At 42.0% G+C, this 27668-nt stretch overlaps 1 protein-coding gene across 4 annotated transcripts in view; it reads left to right on the top strand.

Annotated features, from left to right (window-relative positions):
• Nucleotides 1-27668, top strand: part of FAR2 (fatty acyl-CoA reductase 2) — a 155822-nt gene that overhangs the window by 65524 nt on the left and 62630 nt on the right. For all 4 annotated transcript variants that reach the window (XM_074589633.1, XM_074589652.1, XM_074589661.1 and 1 more), the window contains one exon: nucleotides 5910-6144. In XM_074589633.1, the coding sequence (XP_074445734.1) occupies nucleotides 5956-6144 (189 nt within the window). In that variant the 5' untranslated portion in view covers nucleotides 5910-5955. The remainder of the gene's footprint in view (nucleotides 1-5909; nucleotides 6145-27668) is intronic.

The following is a 27668-nucleotide window of genomic DNA, read 5'->3' as shown; positions in this document are numbered from 1 at the left end:
GAAAACTGCTCGTTGTTTAAGTATCCACCCCTACTGGCCACCAAAGTGAAAAGATCAGGTTGTTCCTGCTACAGTCATAGTGGTGGGATTATTTACTTGCTGATGATTAACTAACAAGAAATTATACACAAATGCTTTCAGGCAAAGAACACATATTAGAAAGAATTGCTTTTATGTATTGAATCATGTGCATAATTCGTGGAGTCTCTGTCACGCATCCTGGGGCAGACAAAAACCCCAACGTTATATGGTTATTATTCAGGCATCTTCAGTGGTCAGTCCATTTTAAATGCAAAATAATTAATAGATTGAGGAAGCAAACTGATGAGGTCCCTTCCAACCTCAACAATTCTATGAGATAGATTGAAATAGTCTGTGACCACTTTATATTGCTTCTTCTGACCACAGCTGTACAAATTCTCTGAAGCAACAGAGGAATTTTTCTTTCTCTGCACGTCCCAGGTTAATTCTGCCACCTCCATAATCCTGATTAAAGAAAACTGTCTTATGTATGATTGGATATTTGTACCCAAGATTAAAAATTTATATGCAGAAAGTGGCCAAAAATTATTTTGTCTTAAAGGACTCTTGCTGTCTGTAGCTTTGTTTCAAAAAATGTTATTTTTCATTAATTGTTGTTTTAGTTGAAGCTAGTTCATTATGTTTAATATGATGTCTAAAAGATTCATCTGAATAGGCTAGCCCTCCTGTTTACAGAAATTGCATCCTTGTGTAAAGTTGTGAAAATGCACCAGATATGAGAAAGGTCATGAAAACCAGACTAAGCAGAAGGAGATGCCAGAGAGGCCATTTGTGAATCTAGATGTATATTTACAGGCATACTGTTCTTTGCTCTTGCACAAAACTAATTCTCTTTTTTTTTCTTTTCATTTTGTTGACTTGAAAAGACAAATAGCTCAACAGATAAGCTTTTCCAATGGCTGCTCTCCTAGTTGAGTAGAGCATGGAAATCTTAGTAGTGGTCCAAACCATAGTGCAATATTAACCTGCTCCAGTGCATCCTTCATTGCTCGTGCTCCATTTTGCCATCTCTTGTTAACACCCTGCAGCCACGGACCTGCTCTGGGCAGTGGCAGTAGAGGCAGTCCATGATGTTCAGATATACATTTCCCTTCCCTTTCCCTTCCCATAGCTATCTGCTATGATGCAGATTTGGCATCAATGAAGTACGTGGAAGACGAGGACAGTGTATTAGTTGTTTTGTGGAATATCAGCTCAATTGTATCTGCGCTTGGTGGGGGAAAGCTCTCCTTTACTCTTCTGTTGGGGATATGAGGGTTTTCTTTTGCAGGAGCGAAGTATGAGGTTGGTAGGATTCCCACCTTTCCCTTTGCTTGTCCTTTGGCATATGCCCCTAGCACAAGACTGTGGCTTGCGTTGTAATGCAGCATTGTAGGTCGTCCTTTATGACTGATCCAGAGGAGACTATTACAGGCATCAGTAACAGAGCTTTACCCTTAAAGCGGTTTGTGTACTTGTGTCTGCAGAGAGGCTCGGTGTGATTCCTGGCTGGCTGTCCAGAAGGTGTTTTTTTCACACTACGGTTGGAGATGAGTCAGCATCAGCGAGTTGTGTACTGCTGCAAAGAGGCTGTGTTCAGTAATTCAGATGGCATCAGTGATTGCTTTCCTGCTCTGATTAGTCCTTAAACAGTCAGAATTGCCTGTAATTACTCACTTGAGCTGGCTTCAGGAAGCCCCTGCGTGGGCTTATCTCCACCATTCAGCGGCTTTCTCACCTCCAGTCAGTTTTGAAAGAGACAGGGACCTCAGGCTCTGAAATAGTCTTTATCTATCTTCACCTCAATAAGGGTCAATTTACTGCAACTGCTGACCATGGTTCAGACGTAGAATAGTTTTCTCTTACCAGGTGCTTAATCCCTTGCAGTTTAACTGACTGGGAAATAGTTAATGCCCAGCGTTGACTCTTTATGCCTTAAAATGAAAAGCAAAGTATAAGCTTGCAGGAAACAATTTTTTCTTCATTTGACTGAGTGTAAAAAGTCAAAAAGGAACACATACAGTTCTTTGTATTTTGAAGTAGACATCCAAAAGGTCAGGTCAGCAGGCATTACTTCGATCACACCTTTTGACCTTAGAAATTCTCTGGTTCCTTAAAATCTCCATGACTTCTTCAGTACGATCTTTACAAAGGTCAAGCAAAATCAATTAAAGCAGAGAAGAATAAATTATGTTATAAAATCACACTCTTAAAAATATAAACCCCATAGATGGTTCTGAAAAATAAAAAAAAGTCAATATTCCCTGACTAAGTTGAAAGGAAAATATCGTGGAAATCCTGAATATAAACTAGAATCTGCTTTTGGATTTGGAACCTAGTAAAAGCCTCTTTAAATTTGCTTGGACAGTGGAGGTTCGGGGATCTGTCTGAACGTAGCAAATTGCAGAACTGTGGCTTCTGTGTCATGATCTCAAAAGATCAATTTGTTTGTGCACATTAAACAAATAAACAGATTTTCTTTGCTGATAATTAGCATGGCATCAGATGGCTGCAAGATTATTGTATTTTCTTCTAAAGCTAATCTAGGAAAGGGCAAAAAAAAGTACTGCAAGGAGACACAAATCTTATCCCATAATAAGCAAGAACCATCTCATTCCTCATGGCTTTTTATTGTGGATGAGGCCCTGAGCAACCGGATCCAACTCTATGCAAACTCTATGCTGCCTGACTTGGACTACTTATTACAGAAAATAGAAAGGATGTGGGTTTTCTTACCTTTTCTCTTAACCCTATAGGGTTAAGCCAATAATCAAGAGGAACAGCAGATTGCCTTAGAAGTTCAGTTTTTCAGTGCCTGGGTTTGGTGCTTCCGTTGTCATCATACCAGAATGGGCTGGGAGATGCAGTTGTTTTCCTGACTTTTTGGTAACAAATGTTTAAAATGGTCTCAGGCTACATGGGGAAAAACTGTCAGTTATGTGTGTGTAGTCCTTGCCAGAAATGCTCAATGAAATGTGGCTGCGCAGCTAATTTTAGGGACACTAAAGTGCTGTGATTTTTTCTTTTGTCCCTTTTTTTTTTTTCTTTTTTTTTTTTTTACTATTCTAATAGGCATTGAACATCTGGCCAAAACAAATGAAGCCCCATTTGGATAACTCAAACAGAGAACCCAAATGAAATAACATAATAAATTGATGTCCACATTCGGAAACCTGAAGTTGTTTTTGCAGTAGTCTACAGCTATAATGCAAAGCACTAATATTTAGTGGTGCGGGTTGGAAATGTTCTGTATTACTGAAGTGTGGGAAGGAAAGTAATTCCGGTTAAACACTGTGGTAATGTCCAAGTCTGTGGTGCAAATTAGTTTGTAAATGTACCATTTTTCTAGCAGAATATTAGGTGAGGTTAGGTAGATATGGTCTTCTGATTAGGATTTCAAAGCAAGCATCCAGTGACTGGAAGTGGTCTTATATGTCATCTTTTTGTTTCCTTATATTCAGTAGAATTTGTATGGCCTTTAGTGACTAAGGACTTCTCTCATTAATTTTTCTGCTTTGCAGGGCATATGTTGTACCAAATTTCTTCAGTTTTTTTGTCACCTCTGTCTTCATCTGGCTAAACTGCTGTCTGCTTTTGGATGCAGACACCCTTTCCTTTCCCACGCTTCCTGATTCTGCAAGCTGCCATCTTCTGTTATCACTCAGTTTTTCTGAACCTGAATGAGATGTGACATTTTATTATAAATAAGTTAATTATCTAATACTTTAACCTGTTTGTTTAACTTCCCAAGTGGCCAGCTCTTTGATAAGAGCAGGTTTCTAATAGGCCTAGACGAGCCTCTTAACATGCATTTAAACTGTGATCTAGGCCATATCTGAAAGTAGGCTAATACTTGAATTCACTGAGCCAGAATATCCACAGCTATTAATTTGTAAAATAGTGTCCTTCAGAAGTTATTCTGCTTGACCCACTTTCTAAATTGGATGGCACACCTGGTGATTCCTTACGGATAAAGAAATTTGGGGATTTTCATTTTGTTTGATGCTATGTACTGCAGTCCCAGGCAGCACTGGGAAAGAACAGTATTTTGCTGGGCTTGAGTCTCTTGTTTATGTGTCTGGGCTATAGCCTGTTAGAAACATACACTCAGTGTTTCCACGTAGTGTAGCAATACAGTGATTGTGAACACTGACGGATTGGTAGGAATGAAAAGTCAGGTCTGGGGAGATGCATCAGGTGTAGACTCAGAAAAAAAGTGAAAAGCGTCACTTTTCACTGGTGTGACTGGTAACGCTTTGGGGATTAGAGTCCAGCTAAGAACATTCCTGAGTGTTTCAGTGAACACTGTACACCTTGTAAGGGTTGATCTGTGGTGCCTCTCTTGATTCACAGAGCTGGTGGTCAATTTTCTGGGGTAAGACACCTCGCCCCATCTTGAGGAAGGCATGGGCTGTAGGACAAGCTGCATTTCTCCCATGGCCCCATGCAGTGAAGGGAATTCCATCAACATCACGTGTAGCCAGGGGTCTTACAGTACTTTAAACTCTCTGCTGTTGTTCAGTTGTGTTGGTCCAAGCCAAGGACTTATTATATGTTTCTGTATGAAGGCTTGCAGTTTTTGCTCTGAGTTACGCTACTTCGCTCTCCCTGAATGGTTTATTTGGTTTCAGAAACGCAAAAGGATTAGTGAGAACAGGGAATCTTCACAGACTGCAAAAATGCAGCAAATGCTATATTTCTGTTTTGGTATATTTGTATTCTATTAGCATGCAGTTGACTCATGTAATGTTGAGAAACCTGAAATGGCCAACAGAGATTCTGAAGCTTCTGCAGGAGGAAGAGAAGTTTTTCTGGGCTACCTGAAGATTATTGTCCAGGTTCTTGAGTACTTGATTGACATCGTTCTACTGTTCTTGTTTCTTTTTGTTTTAAATTTAGTAGACTTTTTTTCAAAACACTTCTTTATATTTTTCACGAGCCTTTCCCTTGCAGTGGAAGTGGTTTGTGCATGCTGTGTTCTGCAGCACTTCAAAGCTGAGAGGAAGTTTTTTCCTCCAGCTAGTCTAATAGACAGAGGGGCTATTCTAGGAGAATACAGTCCAGCCTTGTTTGTCAGTTAATCAGCTTCGAGTTTGATTCGGGATGGCTGGGGACATGTAGGCCTGAAACCATTGTATCTAATTAAAATACTTAACTGGGACACTTCATGTGGGAGCCTAGTCATGCCAGGCCCCTTATATAGTCAATGGATCTCCAAAGGGCAGTTCAAACAACCTAAACTCTCCAGAGAAAGCACGTGACATTTATGCTCCTTAGAGTTAAGGGGGGGATGCATTTTGGCCTTAACAGCCAGTGGGTGTTGACCTACACAGAGGACATTGCGGTTTTGCAGAGCAATGTCATTGCACTGTATCTACCATGATGAAGAGCTTTCGTGATGGATTTGTTCAAAGCCAAGACAACAAGAAAAGGCTGAGCACATCGCAAAGTGATGGCTGACAAGAAACAGAACTGCTTGGCAAGTGGAAACCACATTTGTCCCTGCAGTGTTTGAGAGGAGATCCGTTTCTACTTTAGGGATAGCTGCATATCTTGACGGCTGCCACTTCACAGTGTATGAGAAATGCTATTCAGCCCTGCAGTGAGCATCTACTGCTCGGAATCTCGGACAGCACAACCTGTGTTCTAAACTGTGACTGCTGGGTGCAGCTTGATTCCTTAGGCTTCTCAGATTAATCTTTTTAATTTTTGTGGTTTATTTTCATAATAAAGGCTTTTTAAAAAATCATCTTTAAAATTGCCATTGACTGAGTTAATGTGAGGTGCCATAGCTGACTAGGAAAGGTTATCTCAGACTGTAGCTCCCAAATAACTGATCTATGTCTTGATTCAAAAGTCCTTAAAGCATTATTTCTACATCTTCTCAGGTACCTCCTGCAGAAAGTTAAAGGAAGGACAGAACAAGAAAGCACCATGTCTTCAGTCTCAGCTTATTACAATGGAAAGACCGTACTTATCACAGGAGCTACAGGCTTCATGGGAAAAGTATTGGTGGAAAAGCTTCTGCGCTCCAGCCCTGAGGTGAAAGCAGTTTATATACTTGTCAGGCCAAAGGCTGGACAATCAATGCAAGAGAGAGTAGCCAACATGTTGAAATGCAAGGTAAGTTTCTATATTTTACTCTGGAGTCTAATCTGAAATCCATTTAGCTGAGTGGAGCAGAGGATTTCTATTATGCTCAATTTATGAAGAACAAAATACCATCTTCTGCAGTAATCGTATATTTTTTATTGTGTTTAAAACAAGCGAAAAAAATTGTACATGAATGAACCTGGATCTGTCTCATTTTGATAGGTGACGCAGCATTTTACACTGTAGTGATGTAATTGTTTTTCCTCCTTTTTGCATTGCTGTTTGCCGACAATGAATTTTCACAAAAGCACGCTACCTTAACAAATTTCCTTTTTGCAAGAAGAGCAGCATTTTGCTTTCGTGAACTCTTTTCCTTCCCCCACTTTCAAAACTTAATATTCAAACATTAGCATTCAAAAATAACAGTGAGTGTGAGCCCGTCACACCCTACTCCTTGGTGTTACTGGGGCATTAAATTAATTTCCTAAGACAAAGCCTAGTGGCAATGTATAGTGGGCTGTGCATTGCTGCAGTACAGTAGGGCATCTGCCATCTTCCGATGCCAGCTCCAGTTTAACCTTACTTACGAAGTGACAAAATACTGTGGCATTTGAAAAGGGTGTTTTCCAAAGTTGCTTTCAGCAGAACACAAAGGCCAAGGCAGACCTGTGAGTTGAAGAGCAGACCTGTATGACCTCCACCCATGTGGCTTGTTTCTATTGAGCTTTTAGCTTGCTGCTGCAGTGAGGAAATACAGATGTCTAGTGTCAAGAAGGACGTCAAAGCCCTTTGCTGCATTTAATGTAAAGATTTGTAAGGAGAAACTGCTAGAGCAGTTATCTAGAGAGGACTTGGCTGAAAGACCTCAAGGTTCTCAGGAGCTTAGGCCGCTGGCGAGGTCATGAACTTGCTCAGACTCCTCTGGCTCTGATAAGTGCCAGAGATGAAGCTAATGCTTACTGCTAGTGTGAATTTGTACATAGCTGATGTGAAATGAGGGGAAGGGACAGATCTGGCCCTAGTAGGCAAGGAATTACCTAGAACTAATCTGAGAAATGTCAACTTATCTTTAGAGCATTTGTCTAAAACTTTAAACAAAACTTTACTGGAAACCAATATAGGTTAGGGATGGACGTGCTGGAAAGCAGTTCTGAAGGAAAGGATCTGGGGGTCTTGGTAGGCAGTAAATTATCCATGAGCAAGCAATGTGCCCTTGTTGCCAAGAAGGCCAATGGAATTCTGGGCTGTATTAGGGAAGAGTGTGGCCAGCAGGTCAAGGGAGGTCATTCTCCCCCTCTATTCTGCACTGGTGAGGCCACAACTGGAATACTGCATCCAGTTCTGGGCTCCCCAGTTCAACAGAGACAGGGAACTGCTGGAGAGAGGCCAGCATAGGGCAACAAAGATGATTGAGGGATTGGAGCATCTCCCTTATGAGGAAAGGCTGAGAGAGCTGGGACTCTTTAGCCTGGAGAAGAGAAGGCTGAGGGGAGACCTTATTATGGCATACAACTATCTAAAGGGTGGGTTTAAGGAGGATGGAGACAGACTCTTTTCAGTGGTTCCCAGTAACAGGACGAGGGGTAACAGGCACAAGCTGGAACATAGAAAGTTCCAATCAAATATGAGAAAAAACTTCTTTACAGTGGGGGTGACAGAGCACTGGAACAGGCTGCCCAGGGAGGTTGTGGAGTCCCCTTCTCTGGAGACTTTCAAGACCCGCCTGGATGCAGTCCTGAGTAATGTGCTCTAGGCAATCCTGCTTTAGTAGGGGAGTTGGACTAGATTATCTCTAGAGGTCCCTTCCAACTCTGAAAAATTCTGTGATTCCGTGAAAAGTACTCCTCCTCCTTCTACTGGAGTTTGAGATGAAATAGGGCCATAGATAACTTACTTAGAGACAAGTAGGTTTGGAAGAAGGCATGTGTTTTTCCTCCTGATGTTCTGAGGTATCAAGCTAGAAAAATCTTAAGTATGTCCAACAACAAAGTTTGATTTTTTTTGTGTTTTCAGCCAAGGGTAGGTTATTTTCCTGTTGAGGAAAATTTGCAAGTGAGCTAAAAGGAAACCGTCACATTGGTTGCTTTTTGCAAGTCTGTCAATTGCACAGTTTTTCGGTACTTTTCCTTTGACTGAACATTTTTTAGCTGTTTCTACAGCTTTCATCACTGATGACTGTGCATAATGGTTTTCATCATCAGACAACAAAATCCAAAATGTGATGTGTTTGCATGGGTTTGCTTTTTTTTTTTTTTTTAACCCACTAAGAAAATGACAAACCAAGCTATTTTTCAGGACTTCTATAACCTTTGTTTGCATTTTCTGTACGAATATTACTGGCTTATCTCTTCAGTTGGCCAGCACAGCTTAGTGTTGTCAGTGGTTCTAGGTGAGGTTCCCTAGTAGCTTTTTCATTGTTGCAGCTCTGCTGGATGTACCCTTTTTTTTCCTAGCATGTGTCAGCAGTTTTAGACATGCCAAGAGCAAACAGGACTTGATAACCTCTCCTCGAACCTTTGACAGTCTGCCTCAACGTGTTTCAAATGAATCAAAGACAGAGGCACGTCTCTAAGTTAGGTTGCTACAGCCTTGAAAAGAAAAAAACTCTAGGGGTACGCTCACAACTCTTTCAGGGTCCCCTTAAGGAAGAAGATGTCTTTTTGATGCGGATCTTTTTAAAATAAAGCAAAAATACTTCTCTAAGGCAGAAACACAACTCTTCAAACGTTATTTCCCTGTGAAAACATGGACAGCTATTTTTTTTGTTTTTTTTTCTAGAAGTGATACTGTTAATTCCGGTAACTGTTATTTCATGGCAGGTGAAGAGGGCAAGAAACATTATTCTTAACATTTTTGCAGATTGTTTCCAGTTAAGTTTGCTGTATGTCTTTAAGCCACATAATCTGTCATTCACAATCTAGAGACTACACTTTCATCTACGGTTGTGGTTTGCATTCTCCAGTTTTGGAACCCCCTGAGCTATGTAACAAATAAAAAATGCAGCAAAAGCTTCTTCCGTGTCTTCAGGCAACATTTGCATTTGATATTCCTGATCAGAATTACTGACGAAGAATGCATATATTTGAGTATGCACAGGAAAATTCAGAATAAAACCCCTTCTTTTCCTTATGTGTACATATATAATTTCTAATCTCTACTGCATTTTCTTTGCATCTTCTTTTCCCCCATAAACCATTGGATTTAATGCAATACAGTATTTGTATCTGGTTTCAGGAGAAAATACTTCCTTTCTACTTTCATATTCTACCCTGTTTTACTTTCAGTTTGAAAGTAACTATTTCTTCTTTTACATTATGCCTTGACCCAGTATTATCCTCTGGAATTTCTCATTTTCACATCCAGAAGGGGAGTTTCCCAGGAACAAGAGGAATAGAGAAAAACAGGTTACAATGTGCGAAATATTATAAACAAACAGATAAAAGTAGTATTTGGGATTAAATAAAATGAAAGCAGAGAAGTAGATTGGCAGGAATTAGTTGCACTGTATAATGCTTAGGTTCTTCAGGTAAGGTCCTCTGGGGGAGGCCTGATTTTTGGTAGTACTTAACAATATTTTGAAAGAAACTGCTTGTCATTTTTGATCCCTCTTCATATATCTGTGTGACTTTTTTGTGTTTCTATCATTATATCTACAGGGATTTAAACTTTGAGGTATCATCACATTTGTGAACTGTTTTGTCCACAGTGTATGCATGTGAATATGCTGGAAGATGACTCCTGTTAAATAAAAAAGCAATTTTAAGTCACAAAAGGGTGGTGAGGTGTGAAGGGGCAAAATGCCTTAGTTTGTGCTTTTAAAACGCCTCTTATCAGGAATTTTTCAAACTCTGAAAACAACATGCAGAGCAAAAGATAAAAAACAATTTGGGCGTAAATCAGAATTTTTCCACTGTATTCTGGAGTAGCTGAACAGATGGCATTGAAATGTAATATAATGCTGGTTTTCCTCAGATCTTGTGAAATTAGTTTTACATGAAGATGCATTATTGCATTAATATGGAACATATAATGAAGAGATACTCAATTATCTCAGCATCAACTCCAGAATGAACGTGTGCATTGAGGAATGTGTGGTGCATGGTGACCTTGCCTATTTATGAAAGGAGATGTTCTATTTTCCAAAAGCAAGTCCCTAAGGGAATCAAGCTATTACCCAGTGCTTAATGAAATGTCATGTCTGCACGGCACAGAGTGCAGCTCTTATGCAAAAAACCCCACATTTCAGTGTTTGCTTCACCCTGGATGTGTCCGTAGATGTGGATCACAAGGCAGAGCTTGACAATGCCGTTTCTTCGCTAGTTGATGGGAGGTGTATATTTATCAAAGGCAGGGAATCATTCAAGGAGTATTTTTTGTTGTCTGCTCCCTCCATGCGCAGAAATGGGCAGGAATGCTTGGAGGGGTTGTCTCGGATTCCCTGGAGAGCAGTTACTGGGCTAACGCTGAGTCACCGGTTGTAGCTTCCACGTTGTCCCTGTGAGAGCAGAGCTTTTTCCATGCCCTGCGTGCAGTGAACCAAGCCTGCTTGCTGCTGCCAAGCTGTTTCTCAGATCTATTTGTTCGGCGTTTGTAATTAGAAAGATCAGTCAAAGTTGGGTAATGCAAAAGACTCTTGTTAATGTCTCTGATAACTCAGAGAGAAAATGGGGACGCTGTGAGGCTGCTGAAAATGGGGAACAGATAATGCTGGGTGTGACCAGAAATATCGTAAAATGCTACTGCTTTTTCATATCGTCCAACCACAGTTAACGCTTATGGTTAGCCCTTATAGTTACAGTGGAGGGTACAGAGAGACCTTCCTCTGTTCCCTGCAAAGCTGTGTCTGGAACCACACATTATGATGGGACTGACCACTGAAAAAAGCAGAAGTCCAATATTATCAGACACCTTTTCCTCTTCAGTATTTCCTTGTCAAGTATGCTATGCTTATCAGCAAATATACAGCAAGTTAGCCCTATAAATTTCACCAAATCATACCAGATTTCTCTTTTTCCACCTCCCTTGATTGTCCCCTTCTCCATTCCCTTGCTCATGTGTCTTGCTTATCACCGTAAGCAATAAAGGTTCTCCACTCCAAACCAGTGCAGCGTCACTCCCTCTGGAACAGCGTCCCCTCAGTCTGCTGTGACCACTGCAATGGCGCATGGATCGGTACTCAGAACAAAGTAATGATGCTTTTTGCTTGATGGCATGAGATCCCACTTGTTCAGTAAGAGGTCTGGAAACTGCTAATTGGAGTGAAACAGAGCTGAAGATGTTTTCTGTTTTATTATTTATTTAGATTTGCCTCGCTTTTGTCAGCAGACTGTCAGAAATAACTCTGGTATTTGTGTACCAAAGGAACAAATCTGTCATTTTAACAAAAGCTTGTTTCTTACTTGACCCCATGATTTGTAAACCATGTGGAAGAGAGGAGCTAAAGCTTAAGGCTGGTAACTTAACTGACACGAAAGCAGGCAAGGGGCTCGAACCATTCTGTTCCTCTTTCCTAAGCTAACACCATCTGTTGCCTTGCTCCACTTCATTTCTTTCTCTTCTCCAGTTTGTGTTTCTGTTTGAAGAAGGCTGGTAAGATTTGGTTTTACATGTTAGGAGCTAATAGCCTGCTTCTGACAGCACAAGGAAGGGCCAACAAGACCGTTGGTGCTTCCAGCAAGATAACCTTTCATACTGGACAAAATAGAAGCCACCATTAGTCCTGAGCTCAAGCACAGGTCCCTGGTGTCACTTTCTGCTGTTGGGTGTTTGCAGCCATGCTGCTGCTGCTGCACCTTGTCTCTAGGCTCTGCTGGAACATGGGCATCTGGAGCAACGTTTCTGCGTGCTATACGCCAAAGCTGCAGCCTTGCATGGTGACAGTTGGATGTTGGACACTCTTTTGATGGACATCCAGCCTGTGTCATGACTCAGGGCGTAGAAGGTCACCCGTCGGTTTTCAGCTAAGTTGGGAGATCTGGCAGCCCTGCCTACTCTTTCATCTGTTCTGCTTGCAAAGCCGTGCCTACCAGGGTGTTAATGGAGAAGCTGAGTAGCACAAAGGCCCACCTTATTATCAGTTAGCATCAGCAGAACTTGGTTTCCTATACCTCCTTTCTCCTTTGCACTTCCACAACTGTCAGCTCAGACTGCATTCTTCAGAAATGCTGGAAGTGCAGCTAGGTGGAAATGGCAGGGATTTTTGTCTGTTTGGGTTTTTTTTAACGCATACTCAGAGGAGAAACCATGATAAGAGGAAGGGGGAAAGAAAGATGGCGGCTGAAATTGTGTCCTCCATTGCATCAGTGGGATAAATTCAGGCCACAATCTACTGAGGAAGAAAGAGTGTCTTTGTGTGACTGAGACTATTCCCAGAGAAAATAGGCTTACTGCACAGTTTCATAGTCATAATGCAATTTCCATCGTGACTTGGTATACATGGCAGCTGCGCAGTAATTTAGAATTTCTCCACGCACTGCATAAGTTGATGAGGGATGCATTTGGAGTTATGGATTTAGAACAACCTTAAATCTTCTTTGCTGTGTGTGCTTTGTTACGCTTATATGTGACTAATGACAGTATCAAAAATACTAATAACTATACTTTTCTGTATATAATGTATTCCTTTGCTAAAAATTTCCAGTGTGTCTAGTGAGTGATTCATCTTGGTGCCCTTTTGCAGACTGATTCCCTTTGGGATACTTGAATTTAGGAATGTTAAAAATGGAGCACCTCAGATCAACAGTCAGTTTGAAAATGCTTGCATATTTGAAAAACACTGTGTCTGTACACCTTTTTTAGGACCACCAACTTGTTCTGTAAGGGTCTATGTACATACAAAAGCAGGCATGAAAAAACTGTGGGGAGGTGTCTATGCACCATTCTCAAAAGATGAGCCCTCATTTTTTTAATGAAGCTGGAGACAAAATGCGGGTGACGGGATTGCGATGCAATTTAGACATCCAGGGACAGAGAGACAAAGCAGTTAAATAATCAGTTGCTAATATTGCTAAGAAAGGACTTCTGTTTTGGGTGTGAGAAGTTACAATGGACATCAAGACATCCAAAAGGAGGGACATCACCTACGTTCAAAGATGGCACAGGGAGAGAGAGAAGTGTGTCAGGAACAGAAAAGTAAGGGGATAAGCTTACAACATAATGGTGACACCAGTGGAAATCTTAGTAATGGAGGAAAAACACTACAGACGGAGAAGATGGAAGGACTCATAAAAGGCTGCAGTAATACGAAAACTTAGGAAGAGATCCTGAAGAAACAATTAGAGGAAAAAAAAGAAGAGAGCAGGTCTGCAGATGCTGTCAGAGATGCCATTTAGAAAAAAAGCTTGTACGAAGCATCAGAAGGAGAGTGTGAGGAGCAGGGCATTATCATTGGTGAAAATCAGGGCAAGGGTCTGGAAGAGAATGACAGTGAGGAGCAAGAGGGAGAAAAAAAGTAATGGAAGACTAGAAAAGGATGTTGGTAGGAATGAGGGAGAAGAGGAAACCTTCTTTTCTCGTATTGAGATAGTATGAATTTAATTTGCTTTACGTTTTCATTCAGGAGCCATACCTAGGCAAGCACAAGTCTTTGTCCAAAAAGTCTTTCAGTCTGAATGAAAAGCTCATGGTAAGGTCATGAGCAGAAAGGGAGAAGTAGTTTAGGGTGATCAGGGAGCCCATGGGAGTGAATCAATACCATGCCTTTTGAATTATAAAAAGGATTACGCCTGATTTAAAGCCAAAACCCTTGTGACTATCACGTAGCCCTGTTGAATTCATCATTTCTCCTATATCAAGGTGATCAGACAATGTTTTCCTGCTTATGTCAAATTTTACTAAATAAGTTAATTTTCATTGAGCCTTTAGGAGCATGGGAGAGGAGTTTTTAGGCCCTATTTAAGACATTCTCGAAAAAGAAGTCATTTGTCTTTCACTTAGATGTTACTTTTAAAATTTTTTGTAGTTATTTATCGAAAAGGCAAAGTAATATGTTGATGAACATCTGTCAAACTACACAGAGGTTATTCTCTACCCCTCAGTTTAGTCATGTTGCAGAACAGAAGAGGTTAAGTATGAGAACTGCCCATCCTGTTCTCTCTTCTCTGCAGTTTCTGAAAGTTAGGCAGAACTTATATTTTATTTTGCAGAACAGGCTCTAAACTCTTCCCTCTTCCTTTGACCGGTTAAACTGTCCGTTTCTCTCTTGCTCTCCGCCCGTGTCATGACATCAGGTAGACAACCCTGTGGCTTGAGTAATTCTCTGTTCCTCCCAGCCACTAATACCAAACTCTGAAAGAGGTAGTGTTTTGCAGTTTCAGGGGAAAATAAAGTCTCCTCTTTGTCTTCTAATTAAGATCAATCTCTGATACTGTCACAGTACAGTATCTAGTCCCAGGAAATTTCATCTCCTAGTTTAATCAGTAGGGAGTATGATAAAACCTCTGTAGCGTCCTTTATTATTTCAAAAATAATAATTCTATTGACTGCAGTGTCAGCTATTTTTTTATGAACTTGAAAACCTAAATCTTTTTTCTTTTTAACTTATTTTCACATTCCATTCTCTACACCTTTTCACAGGATCACAGAATCAGTGAGGTTGGCAGGGACCTCTGGAGATTGTCTAGTCCAACCAGCTGCTCAGAGCAGGTCAGATGGAGCCAGTTGTCCAGGACAATGTCCAGCTGGGTTTTGAATCTCCAAGGAGGGAGAGAGACTCCATAACCTATCTAGGCACCTGTGCCAGTGCACCATCACTCTCACAGTAAAAAAGTGTTTTCTTACATTCATGTAGAGTTTCATATGTTTCATTTTTTGCCCATTGGCCCTTGTGCTGTCACTGGATGCCCCTGAGCAGAGCCTGGCTCCACCTTCTTCTTTACCCCCTGCTATCAGGTATTTATAAATATTGGTACGATCCCCCTGTGCCTTTTCTTCCGCAGGCTGAACAATCCCAGCTCTCTTAGCCTTTCCTCATAGGAGAGGTGCTCTAGTCCCTTCATCATCTTCGTAGCCCTTCACTGGACTCACACCGGTGAAGGGTCCATCTCTCTCTTGTGCTGGGGATCATATAACTGGACACTGTACTCCAGATGTGGCCTCACCAGTGCTAAGTAGCGGGGGAAGTTAATCATTTGGGCAGTGCTGCTGGCAGCTAAATGTTGGGTTAAAGAGTTCTGAAGTGCTTCCTTTTCAGGAGGAAAACCCCACCCATTAAATATGACTTCCAAAGCACTTTATAGATTCTCTTAACACTAGCAACAGAGGCAGAAAAAGACTGTTACCAGGAGTTTCAGAGTATCCTACATGCCGTAGCTCAAGACTGAAATAATATTTTTTATATCTGTATGTGTTTGAAGCACAAATAAGTTATAGAATCATAGAACCATTTATGTTGGAAAGGACCCTTGAGATCATCAAGTCCAACCATAAACAAACACTGCCAAGTCCACCACTAAACCATGTCCCCAAGTACCACATCTACATGTCTTTTAAATATCTCCAGCGATGGTGACCCAACCACTTCCGTGGGCAAACTGTTCCAGTGCTTGACAACCTTCTCGGTGAAGAAATTTTTCCTAATATCCAATCTAAACCTCCCCTGGCACAAACTGAGGCCGTTTCCTCTTGTCCTATTGCGTGTTACTTAGGAGAAGAGACCGACCCCCACCTGGCTACAGCCTCCTTTCAGGTAGTTGTAGAGAGCGATAAGGTCTCCCCTCAGCCTCCTTTTCTCCAGGGTAAACAATCCCAGTTCCCTCAGGCGCTCCTCGTAAGGCTTGTGCTTTAGACCTTTCACACAGGCATTTCCCACTGGGAGAAGCTGGGTCCCTTATTACATGGCTTCTCCTTGGACGCTTGCTTGAATCTCTCCCAAAACACTAGGTCACTTAGAGATGCAGTTCTCGGGTGTTATCAAAATAGTTCCTGCTGATGTTGTCCCTGAAAAGCAGAACTGACAGTACCTTGAAAGTCTAGGAAGGATTATGACCTAGTGGTGTCTTTTATTACAACACGCAATACGGCTGAAATACAGACAAGCCTTGGGGCCTGCCGTTCGTGTGCTGGTCACAAGCTCTGCTAAGTGGTACAGAATACAAACCTGCGTTTTGTCACTGCCAAGGAGTTCGCAGCTTAGTGCTCCAGCTTTGCAAACCGCCTTCAGTACTTCAGCTGCTGGGAGTATTCACGGTAGTAAAGTCAACTTGTGTTTCTTTTTTTAAAATAGACCGCAATTCTAACTTTACTCCGGTTATACATAAGTTGCAATAGTTACAACGAAATTAACATTGTTTAATGAACATAAATTGCTAAACGAAAAACAAGGACACAGTGCTAAATGAAATGGTAGAATCAAGGCAAATTTTTCTCAAATGAGTAATTTTTTGAAAGCAAAAATGCTTCACAATTCATTTTGAGAGTGTTTGTCTTTCATTTTGTGAATTAGAATGTTTTGGTGTCAAAATCTGACGCATCAGTCCCCTTGTCTTTCACTCGAAACAGCTGTTACAGGTGTTGATGTGGCACGTCCGCTGAGGCCAGCAGAATGACAGTAACACTGGTACTTGTCCAGGTGCTCAGGCACTTGCAAGACAAAGCCAGCATGCGGCGTGGTGGCCCACCGTCACTGTCTGACCGGGGGCCACCTGCCTGGTGGCAGCTGCCTTCTCAGCAGAGCTCTGCTTTGCAGCCCTGCTGTGCACGAACTCCATCTCTCTTACCAGCCTCTGATCACAAGGTGCGTGTGATCTTTGCTAGGTGCCTCCACAGAAAATCACTCCAGGAGGTGATCAAGCAAGATCCCTTTCTGGAGCTCAGCTTTCCGTGTACCTGCTTGCTCAGCTGCGACAGCAAGGGAGTTGCTGGTTTCTGTCTTGCCTGTCGTTATCCTACACAAATACCCACCACCTACAGAGTGGTATGTAAAAGCTGGCCTGCATTTTTATCTTTACTTCTTTGTTTCGTACGACTTCTCCTTGGCCTGGACTGGAATCACGATAAACCATCAGATTTCAAAAGGGTTTTTTCATTGGTTGTTTGTTTTGCTTAAAATCACTTCATAAGAAGTGATCGTAATCTAAACAGCAACACTTCCAGGGGAGAATACAGAGCCTCAAATACAAATGTTCCCTATAGCCAATTGTATGCTAATGCATGTTTTGCTAATGCAATAAAGTAAAAAGAGAAAAAAATGCTGAAAAGAAAAGAGAAATCTCTTAGTTCCACGTTAGATATCTAACATTATATATCTAACTTATGCACAGGTTTAAATATAAATATTCAAGTATTCTGCTAAACTTGTAAAGATATCATGGCTAATTTTACGCAGTTCTTTGAGAACTCGGATGGCCAGGGACCTCGTTTTATCCAAGGAACAAACTTCTTATGCAGTAAACACAAAACTGTGCTCTGCAGTCTAATTAATATGTACGCATTTGTATAGACACAAATGCACACATAGGTACCCTCTTTCACACTAGCCATTTTTTGTTTTATTTAATGGTGGATGTGCCAGGGGATTCATGTATTAATGATGATGTCTGCAGTGAAGAATTCTGCCAGCTCATAAAAGACAAAATAAAGAAAGGTTCAGCCCTTGAAGCAAATGAGCAGGCAGTATGTTTAGAATGATGCAATTTAAAAAACCCTCAAGAGTAAGATTTTCTCCTGTCAGTAACAGCCTAGATGTTGCAGTCAGGCTGCATTTGCTACCATATGTAAAATGAAATGCATTTTAGTTCTTCATAAGCAGTGATATTTTGGGACACTTGTAGCATTTATCTACGTCACAATATTTTTTCTTTAATGTGCAAGGGTGAAAGAGGCAATCTCGTCAGGGAGTTAGCAAACTAAGATTGCAGTTGAGTCACAACTTTGAAGAATCTTCATAACATTACTTGAACTTGCATTTATGCCTACGTGCTTTCTGGTTTGCAGCCAAGGCCCGGTTCCTGAAATCTTTCTGGTATCTTCATTTAGCTTTGGTTGAGTATCTTATGAAGGGTGGATTTCAAAGAGATGATGGGTCCAAATGAGTGATTTACAGTTGTCCTGTCAATTAAGTGTCATGGTGTTGGATTTTCTTTTTGCTCGGGGTAATTTTGTTTCTTATAGAATCATAGAATTGTTAGGGTTGGAAGGGACCTTAAAAATCATCTAGTTCCAACCCCCCTGCCATTGGCAGGGACACCTCCCACTAGATCAGGCTGCTCAGAGCCCCATCCAGCCTGGCCTTACAAACTTCCAGGGATGGGGCTTCCACCACCTCTCTGGGCAACCTGTGCCAGTGTCTCACCACCCTCATGGTGAAGAACTGCTTCCTAACGTCCAGTCTGAATCGACCCATCTCTAGTTTTAATCCATTCCCTCTAGTCCTACCATTACCCGACATCCTAAAAAGTCCCTCACCAGCTTTCTTGTAGGCCCCCTTAAGATACTGGTAGGCCACTAGAAGGTCTCCACAGAGCCTTCTTTTCTCCAGACTGAACAACCCCAACTCTCTCAGTCTGTCCTCATAGGAGAGGTGCTCCAGCCCTCTGATCATCCTCGTGGCCCTTCTCTGGACACGTTCCAGCACGTCTATATCTCTCTTGTAGTAGGGGCTCCAGAATTGGACACAGTACTCCAGGTAGGGTCTCATGAGAGTGGAGTAGAGGGGGAGAATCACCTCCCTCGACCTGCTGGCCACGCTTCTCCTGATGCAGACCAGGATACCCTAAACAAATGCCTGTATGAGTTTGATTTCACTGTCAGTATTTCAACTTCAGATGCTAGTAATTTAAACATAGTAAGAAGTGCTTGATACAGGAATGGAAACACAGTTAATCATTCTTCTGTATCTGGGAAACCAATACTGTCTGACTCCAGCCTAAAAGCCTCAGAGGATAAGCAAGCTAGACAGTTTCTGTGTTTGGAAGCTACCAAAACCAAGAAACCATGGTTTTATTGGTACTGCTGACTCTCATCCACTTCTTTTGCCCATGTGATTGCATCTTAACTTGACCTTGTGTGTCAAGTTAGAAATGGAAATAGTATCGTAATACTAGATTTTTTGCAAGTGAGTAAAGGGAAGATTTACTTTCTCTAATCCAAAAATTCACTTTTATGCTAGTCAGAGATGTCTCCATCCAGAAATTTGTCCCTTTTTAGATGTCGGTCTCCTTGCCCAGCAGAAAGCTTTCAGCATTGGTACCAAGTCAAGGAAGTGAGAGGGCGTGCATTAGAGGCATGGAAGAAATGTGGTGCGGAGGAGAGTGAGGGTGAAGAGTTCAGCACGGCATTTTCAAAGAGGACAGGAAAAGTGCAAAGAGCATTGAAGAGAAAATCTCCGCCTCGCAGGCTCAGGAGTTTACATCAGTAACAGAAATCAGAGCTGTTTCCCAGCAGCTTTTGCCAGCATCAAGGCCACGGAGCAACATCATTAGTGAAGTCCTGTCGGGCATCCTTTGTAACCCTCTCATTCCTCCTGTACCCTAGTTTTGCTCAGGCGCACAGGAGAGCTGAGTTTTTAGGCAGCTGCACAGCATGCATTATGTTCACAGTTTTGCCAAGTGACCCGTTCACCAACAAGGCCTTCAGCAAACATGTTTTTAAACAATGTTTGTCATTTTGCTGGAGCCTGTGCCTTGGCTCTTGACGTGTGCAAGTTGGCACGATTCTTTTTTGGGCTACTGCACTTCAGAACGAGTCTGGACGTCGATGGAGCTGCTCATGTACCCAAGCTCATACGCAGGCTTAGCTTCTTTGCTTTGAATTGGGGCTGAATAAGGACATCTAACCTCAGGCAACCTCTTTTGGGAACGGCTTGGCCTGCAAGTCATGGTTAAGAATGGAGGCTTATCTTTTTCTTAAATGTGTTGGTAATGGAGCCATCAATCAGCACCCAAAGAACAGAATTTGCTATTTGGTCATTCAACAAAAAATAGTTATGTTCCATCCTTCATGTCTGATTTTATTACCTTCTGCCCCCAGCTGTTTCTTCCAATTTTTCTTAAAGAAAGCTTTTCTGTTTTCCTAAATTTAACCCTAGCATTCCTTACCTGTGTTTTTTCTTATCTGTCAGCTGACTGTGACTGGATGACGGAAGCTAAAACCACTTGTATGTCAGAAGACCTTGCAAAGAAACAGACTTTGTTATAAACAAAACATTGCAATTTAAGAAGAAATCCTAGATGCAGTGGAGCAGAGTCTTTAGTCTTCTATCTTCTATTTTGACTTTTCAGTCAAAATCTTCAGACCTGATCACCAGATAATACTTTCTACAAACAAGGTTGTTAAAATACTGGGGGGGGGGGGACGGTGAGAGAATATTCTGAGCTTTAGGACCCCTAAGAGAGAACTCCCACTTGTAACGCAGTGGAACATTTGATTTTCTACGCGTCTTGCCTGCAAAGAAGAGTCGCTGGCTCGTGCATCGTCCTTCTCCCAGTCCCTGGCATTGAGCTATGACTGTAAGAGTGAAAACAAATTCCGGGTATCCCTGTATACCAGAATGCCATGGTTACCAGAAGGCACTCGTAAGACCATTCGTACAGGTACTGACCGCTGCATTATGTAGCAAACCATTGACCCCAAACTGATGCTCCAAAAGACCGGAGAGCTTAAAAGTTGGCTGAGAGTCACCTTCCACTGCAGTTTCCCCTAGCAAATCCAGCCTATTGTTTTTATTATTTCGTTTACCAAACCCATTAGGACTGCCAAGTGTATGAGGGAGAATGCTTTAAAAAAATGTGAAGTTCTGGCTTGCATCATTGCATACACAAATAAAAACGTCTGAATTGTGACAAGAAACCCAAGCGTGAAAATTGGGTTTTGGCAATTTTCTGGGGGCTTCTATTAAGCCTTTTGTTTCCTTTTAAAGGAGCCAGGGATGGGGGTATTATTAGTTTTAGCCTGTTGTAAATTAGTTTTGCTTCTTGAAAGAAAAACTGCTGTGGCAAAGCAGCTCTTCTGATCATAGTTAAGTGTGAATGATGGTGTGATTACGAACAGCAACTGGTTGACCGCAGCCAGACATTCAGAGTAAGCTGGTCTGATTTTGCAGAGAGAAACCCTGTTAATTCTGTGAATGTGGATGATTCATGGCCACTCCCTGGACCATGGAGGTGGCTGTCCACGGCCGGTTGTTTGTGACCCGATTTATCTGGAGTTGGCATGGGGAAAGGGTTACTGATCTAGCTAAATATTTTTAAAATCAAGGCATGTGTTATGCACTCTGTTGGCAATTATCATTAGACTGATTTTTTAATCCTATATTTGCTTAGTTACTATAGGCTGCACTTTAAAAATCCTAACTGCAAGAAGACTGCTTCTGAGGTGTACTTTTGGGATTGAGTGTTTTCCTACATCATAGCACTTAGCACCACACCATGCCAGGTGGCACTTGGTGTCAGTTTGATGGGCTTTCATGCATCTCCGTTCCTGCCTGGCTGTTGCAGCTTGTGCCTGTACTTCTCCTGAGATGGAATTATGTGATATCCCATGTTTTCCTTGTGTCCTGTGTGTTTGTGTCGCCCAACCAGAGAAAGTTAAAATACCTGCAGATCTGATGGGAACCTGCAGCAAACATATAAGCCAGTCTAATATGACCTACAGCTACTGTGGTTACTAACGTGCATTGTGCTGGTGGAGGCTGTGATGCTGAGGCACCTGAAGAAGAGTCTGGGTGTTGCGATGACAAATATTTTACAACCCTTGCAGGATTCATTTTTGTTTAGGAAAGTTGGTGCACCTTTCACTGGTGTGCCGGTCTTGTGCTATAGTTTGGGTCAACTCAGGAAGGTTGTGTTGCAGCAGGTGCCACTGAAGAGTTAACAGAATCTTGGCTTGCCTTGATACGGAATGAATTGGGTGAGTTTTGCCAATTGTATGGCTCATTACTTACAGGCGTGATTTAGATGAGAGAGAAAATTTAGAATGATCTCCTTCTCATACATTAAGCTTTGGGATAATCACTGGGTTAAGTAACTAGTTTGCCTATCAGTTCCTAAAGTATCCCAGCAGGCATGTGGTGGGCAGTGGAAGTGGAAGAGTTCAGATGGGCCAAAAAAATAAGCTGGTAGGGTCAAAAGCTTAAGCTTGTGGAATCGGTGACTCATTTAGTGTTAGGTACGTTAAGGAAAAATCAGAGCTAAGAAACCAGCTGATGCCAGTGCTAATCTGCTCCCATAGTGGCAGCACACTGAAATGCTTAAAAGAGCACAGAATTATAAAAACACAGAACTGGAGAATAGAAGAGGGACAGAGGATGCACCAAGGGGAATTGACAGAGGGTAAAAGGCTCTGGACTGAGACCAAGGCAGGTGTATGCCTGCAATGCACAGCACGTTGTACCTGTGATAACAAGGTTGGTCACTAGAATGGCAGAATTTACCAGAAATCAATGGCCATCATTTTTGCTGTCTGCTGGAGGCATGCATTTGAGACGAAAAATTACTGATTCCAGTAACTTGCATTTGTCCATGTCTGATTGCACAAAGAATTAAAGTCAGGGACTGAGCTTGGTATGTCCAGACTTCTGTTTGTTTGGCAGCAAATTTCTTTGCCACAGGGGCAAAGAGAGTACAAAACCCTATATATTTCATGTATTTCAGAAGCCTTCAGGCTTTCTAGTTTCTAGAGGACAGTTATGGCTGGAGAAAGGCAAATGTTGCACCCATTGTCAGAAATGGCAAGAGGGACAATTCAGTCAGCTGCAGATCAGAGGGTTTCACTTCTATCCCTGGAAAAATCATGGAGTGAGTTTTCCTGGGGCGTATTTCTGGGTATGTGAAGAAGAAGGTGACTGAGAATGTTCAGCATGGATTTACCCTTGGCTTCACCAACCTGATCATGCTCTGTGATAAAATGATTGTGGATGAGGGGAATGCCATGGATATCATTTACTTTGACATTAGCAAAGCTTTCAGCATAGTCTCCCAACAGTATGCCAACATCCAAATTAGGATGTTACAGTCAAGATGAGAAGAAGCCTGGCTGGACAGTCAGACTGGGGAGGTTTAATGGTTCATACCCTGCCTGGAGGCCAGTTATAAGTAGAATTCCCTAGGGGTTTATCTGGGGACATGCCCTGTTTAATACCTTAAAAAAAAAATCTCCAGGCTATACTGCATTCTTTATGCTAGGCTACTAATAACTGACAGTGCTTTCATAAATAAAATCTAACTTAGGAAGCTGGAGAAGGGAAAGAGAGGAATAACCCTGTTCCACGTCTCTGTGCTCCTGGTCTTTTTATACATTTCTTGGCTTTTACTCTCTTGCCACTGATGTGCAGTGCTCAGTACAAGGATGTTTCTGTGTGCGAGAGGTCAATCACTAAACAAACCTTAGTGAGATAAGCACTTCCAAGTGCGTCAGGCACATCCTGGCGGGGTGTTTTAAGTCACAGGAATTACTGCAATTGGTGATAGTGAAGCCAGTGAGCAGCTGGCAGCAAAGGGATTGAAATAGCTGCAGTGCCGTTAACAATACTAGTATGTAGCTTCCAACCAAAGGTGTCAATGGCATACTGGAGGCCTGGTGTGATCAAAGGTCTGGTATAATTAAATGTCTGATTCAGTGAATGGGGTGTGCACCTGCTTTAATTTAGAGATCTGAAAGATATGTATCAGAACTTCATATTCTTCCTTTAGGATAGCTATTTAAATATCTAGATGAATCATAATTTCAGTCTACCCCTTCTGTCAAATAAATTAATACTATTTATTTTCCCTGTTTGAATGAGGGGCAAAACAGATGTACAGCTTCCAGACCCAGTGTGTCAACAGCTGACCTAACATGAAACTTGCAGTATGTTCCCATTACAACAAACGTACTTTAAATAAAATACCTGCTTAGGCATTTTCCTGAAACAAGGTTTAATTGAGCAGTGCCAAGCTCCACAGCCTGTCAGCAGAAAACGAGCAAAGGAGCTTCTGTCTCATGAGTTCTGATTTGTGGCTTTAACCCAAAGACCTTTAACAGCAGGGTTAATCTTCCCTAGCTTTAGCTTCTAAAAGGGGCATTTACTTAAAGGGTGCAGTTTCATGATTGACCTGAGCCAATCAAAGTCCCTGCTGACTCCACCAAAAAGGATGGTTTCACCACGTGCCACATGAGCCGACTACTTCCCATGTGCTGCTGTTAGCCCTTATACACAGCTGTAGCAAATCAAGTAAGCAATTGGTCTGACTGAAAACCCACAGGCAACCCGCTCTGTCCCCTGCACAAAAACCAGTCCCCAAACCTGTCTGCAATAACCAAAAAAACACAAACCCTCTGGCTGAAAATGTAACTCCTGCCTGTACCGTGTTAGCTCCTGATATGGCCATCAAACACTGGTACCAGCAGTCAGGAAGGCAGGGGAGAAGCTCAGACTGTCAGTGGCAACATGGAGTTGGACTTAGGCTCTTGTAAGGAATGAGGGTAAGTACACATGCATTTAGTCTTAAGTCTTTAGCCTAATCTGGGCAGCATTTTAGCTAGCCTAGCTTTTGGATGCCTAAAGCTAGAAAAGATGTTCCAGGTGTGTGAGACATGGAGAAGAATACATCTTTACCTATCCTGTGGGTAGAAGCTCTTACCCCAACCACAGAATTACACATCACACAGTCAAAGAAAACCAGGATGTGTTTTAGAGTTCATTCATCTGGCTGCTCATTCAAATATGGTCTTGCCAGCTGGTTTCTCTATCAAACGTCATACCTAAGATGCAGCTCAGCTTTCTAGGTACATTATTCAAAGGATGTTACCCAAGTTTCTAAGAAAATGGAGGTAGAGCTAGTAACTTCATCTTGTAAAATGTTAGCATCATTGTCTACCTACCATGTCACACACTTGCCACGTAAGTGATATTAGAACCGTGCATCCTTTTGAGAGCTAAGTCCTAAACCCACAGTGTGCCTTCTCTGAGTTACTCAAGGATTCCTCTGTGAAAATAGTGCTTGCTATTTTATAGTTCTTCAAGAAAGGGATTGTCTCTGCATAGGGCTCATACTATTTTCATGGGAGAAGAGACAGTCAGGTTTTGGTTATTATCGTTCCACTGATTTAAAGTACTAGCCCTTACCTATTCATATCAATTATTGAAATACATGAGCATTTTTTTTTTTCCATCTGTGTGGAATAAATAGAAGATTTTAATCACTTTATAAATATGTGCCAAAATACTGCTTTAGCATCTTTTCCAAGCATCAAATTAGTAGTTCTTTAAATGTAATCCATCTGCAGGATTTACTCTAAGAAAGGATGCACAAGAGATCAAGGCACGGAAGTTCAGAAGGGGAAAAAATTATTGTTCGTGAAGACTTATATGCGCTAAAAATACATTGTTGCATGTTTTCTGTGGGTATTACTCTCATTCTAGTATTTTTAACCCCATATATCTGATCCTTAAAAGCCTGATGTCTGCTGCAAATCCTGAGTGCTCATTTTGATTGTTTCTGTTTCAGCATGAGCAGAAGTACAAACTGTAATCAAAGTCAATGTGCTAATTTTGGTAGTGACATCCAAAGGGCATCAGGACTCTGTGCACTGTATCCTGAATACCAAAGAAATAATGAATAAATCAAGTTTACTGCAATTCAGAATTGTTAATGTAGTGCCTGTATAATTTTGAAGGAGTTTTATCAATGGAAAGTCTCTGAGCCTTTAGGGAATGGTAATTAGATTCTTCTCTGTCAGATTTTTCACTCTGCACAGTACATTGAGTGAGAGGACAGTAACCATTCTTAGCAGCACAGAGACCTTGAGCTTCAATAGGGCATGGAAGCACTAAATCATTTTGTCATCCTTCCAAAATTCTTCCTTTTGGCCCTTGCTTTTGAAGCTTGGCAGATTATCATTCTTTACGCCCTTCCCCATTTCTTTCTGACAGGCAGGGTTTGCTGCTTCGGGGCCTAGCAACCCATTTCCCCACTTTCCACTAGCCCCAGAAATCTCCAGGGAAGGTTTTGATCACAACATCACCCTAACATCAGCGATTCTGGCTGCACCATTACATTTCAAAGTCAACCCTGACCCAAATCCTGTGTCTGGCTCTACTTCTGTTTTCTGTTCAATGACCTGTAGAGCATTACAGCCATCATCTGCTCAATTCCTTCTTCACGTATCTCCTTCAGCTCCCAGCATTGTCGGGTCAGCTGTCCCTCCCATACACCCCAGCAGCTATAGTTAACAAAGTAAATTCTTTGCCATTTTAGCACATCATTGCAGATGCAGAAAGGGGAAAAATTAAAGGTGAATTTGCTGAGGTTCAGGGCATGCCGACTGTGTGTTCCTGTTGAGAGTGAGCCATCACCACGTTTGGGTGATGGCCAACGATCCTCTTTCCTCACCAGCCTACACCAACCCACACTTCCAGAGCTCACTCTTCACTAGCAGCAACACAGGTGATTTCAGAGGTCACCCTTTAAAGAGGGTGGTAGAGCTGCTTTCTTTCCTACCAGTGACCTGGAGTTTTAAGTGCAGTCTTTGTGAAAGTTGGAAGAAATGGGTGTACATCTTGTGTCTGGGATTTGGGCTTGAGAGTGCTGCCTGTCATGCAGAGCTGATGGTTTGCACCTGCTTGTTCACTCACATGGAGAGCCTGGAGAACTGAAAGGAAGCAGCTTGCCTGAAGCACAGTTGCAGCCAGACAGCTTTCACAGCCACTGTTGATTAGTTTAGGGGTAGCCTGTCTGAGTGTGCCTGCCCCCGAGGGTTCTCCAAAGAGCTTTCCTGACTCTTTTGATATGCTGGAACAGCTGCTGGCCAAGGATGTTCAGAAGGAGAAGGTTTGGTTATATCTTAACTTGGCAGTTGTCTCAACTGGTGTGCTCCGCACATATGTGCGGACATATGTCGCGTTTGAAATGAGGTGACTGAGCGATGGCAGTGAACGTGCTGCCGGGCAGTGGGCTGTCCCCTGGTCCGTACCCGTTACACCATCCACCTTGCTGAAGAGACTGCTGTACGCTGTTTCCTTTGGCTAGGTGCCCATGCCCTGGCAACTGTTGAATAATGGTTTTAATAGCCTAGTTAGCAAAGCGAGAGGCAGCCATTATCTCCACTGATATCTTCGGAGGTTTGAGTAAAATACATTTAGTAGACGGGGGGAGTTACCTCAGTTGTTCAACAGTCTCTTGTTAGAAACACAGTCTTAAAATAGTGTTTTTACAGCTATATCAGGCATCTTGTATAAGACAGTGCTAACTCATTTCATACTTACTCTCATGGATACTGGTCAAATAAGTACCAAATAAAAGCCTGTCCAGGAGGACCTGGCCAGCTGACCTTAAAGGCCATCTCCTTTTAGGAAGCAAAGGCCTTTATTCCATACCCCTTTGTATGTCTTTTCTCCTTCAGCATAATACACATCCCTTACTCCTGAATGCCCACCTTTTTCCAAATGGGATTAACTATTTGCTCTCTCTTTCTCCCTCCCTCAGGTAGAGAGTTGTCTGTGTGCCTCTCTTCCTGGTTCCTGGGCAACCATGCTAGAAACTTATTTCTCACCGTCCTTTTCATCCTTCTTTTAGTTGCTATTTTAATTACTTTGGTTTGGGGCCGCCTGACCTGTATGAACTGGTTATCTCCTGGTTTTA

The sequence above is a fragment of the Larus michahellis genome, chromosome 1 (genome assembly GCF_964199755.1).
Source record: "Larus michahellis chromosome 1, bLarMic1.1, whole genome shotgun sequence".
Taxonomy (NCBI): domain Eukaryota; kingdom Metazoa; phylum Chordata; class Aves; order Charadriiformes; family Laridae; genus Larus; species Larus michahellis.
The sequence above is the reverse complement of the archived record's forward strand: the minus strand, read 5'-3'. Positions and strand labels throughout refer to the sequence as shown.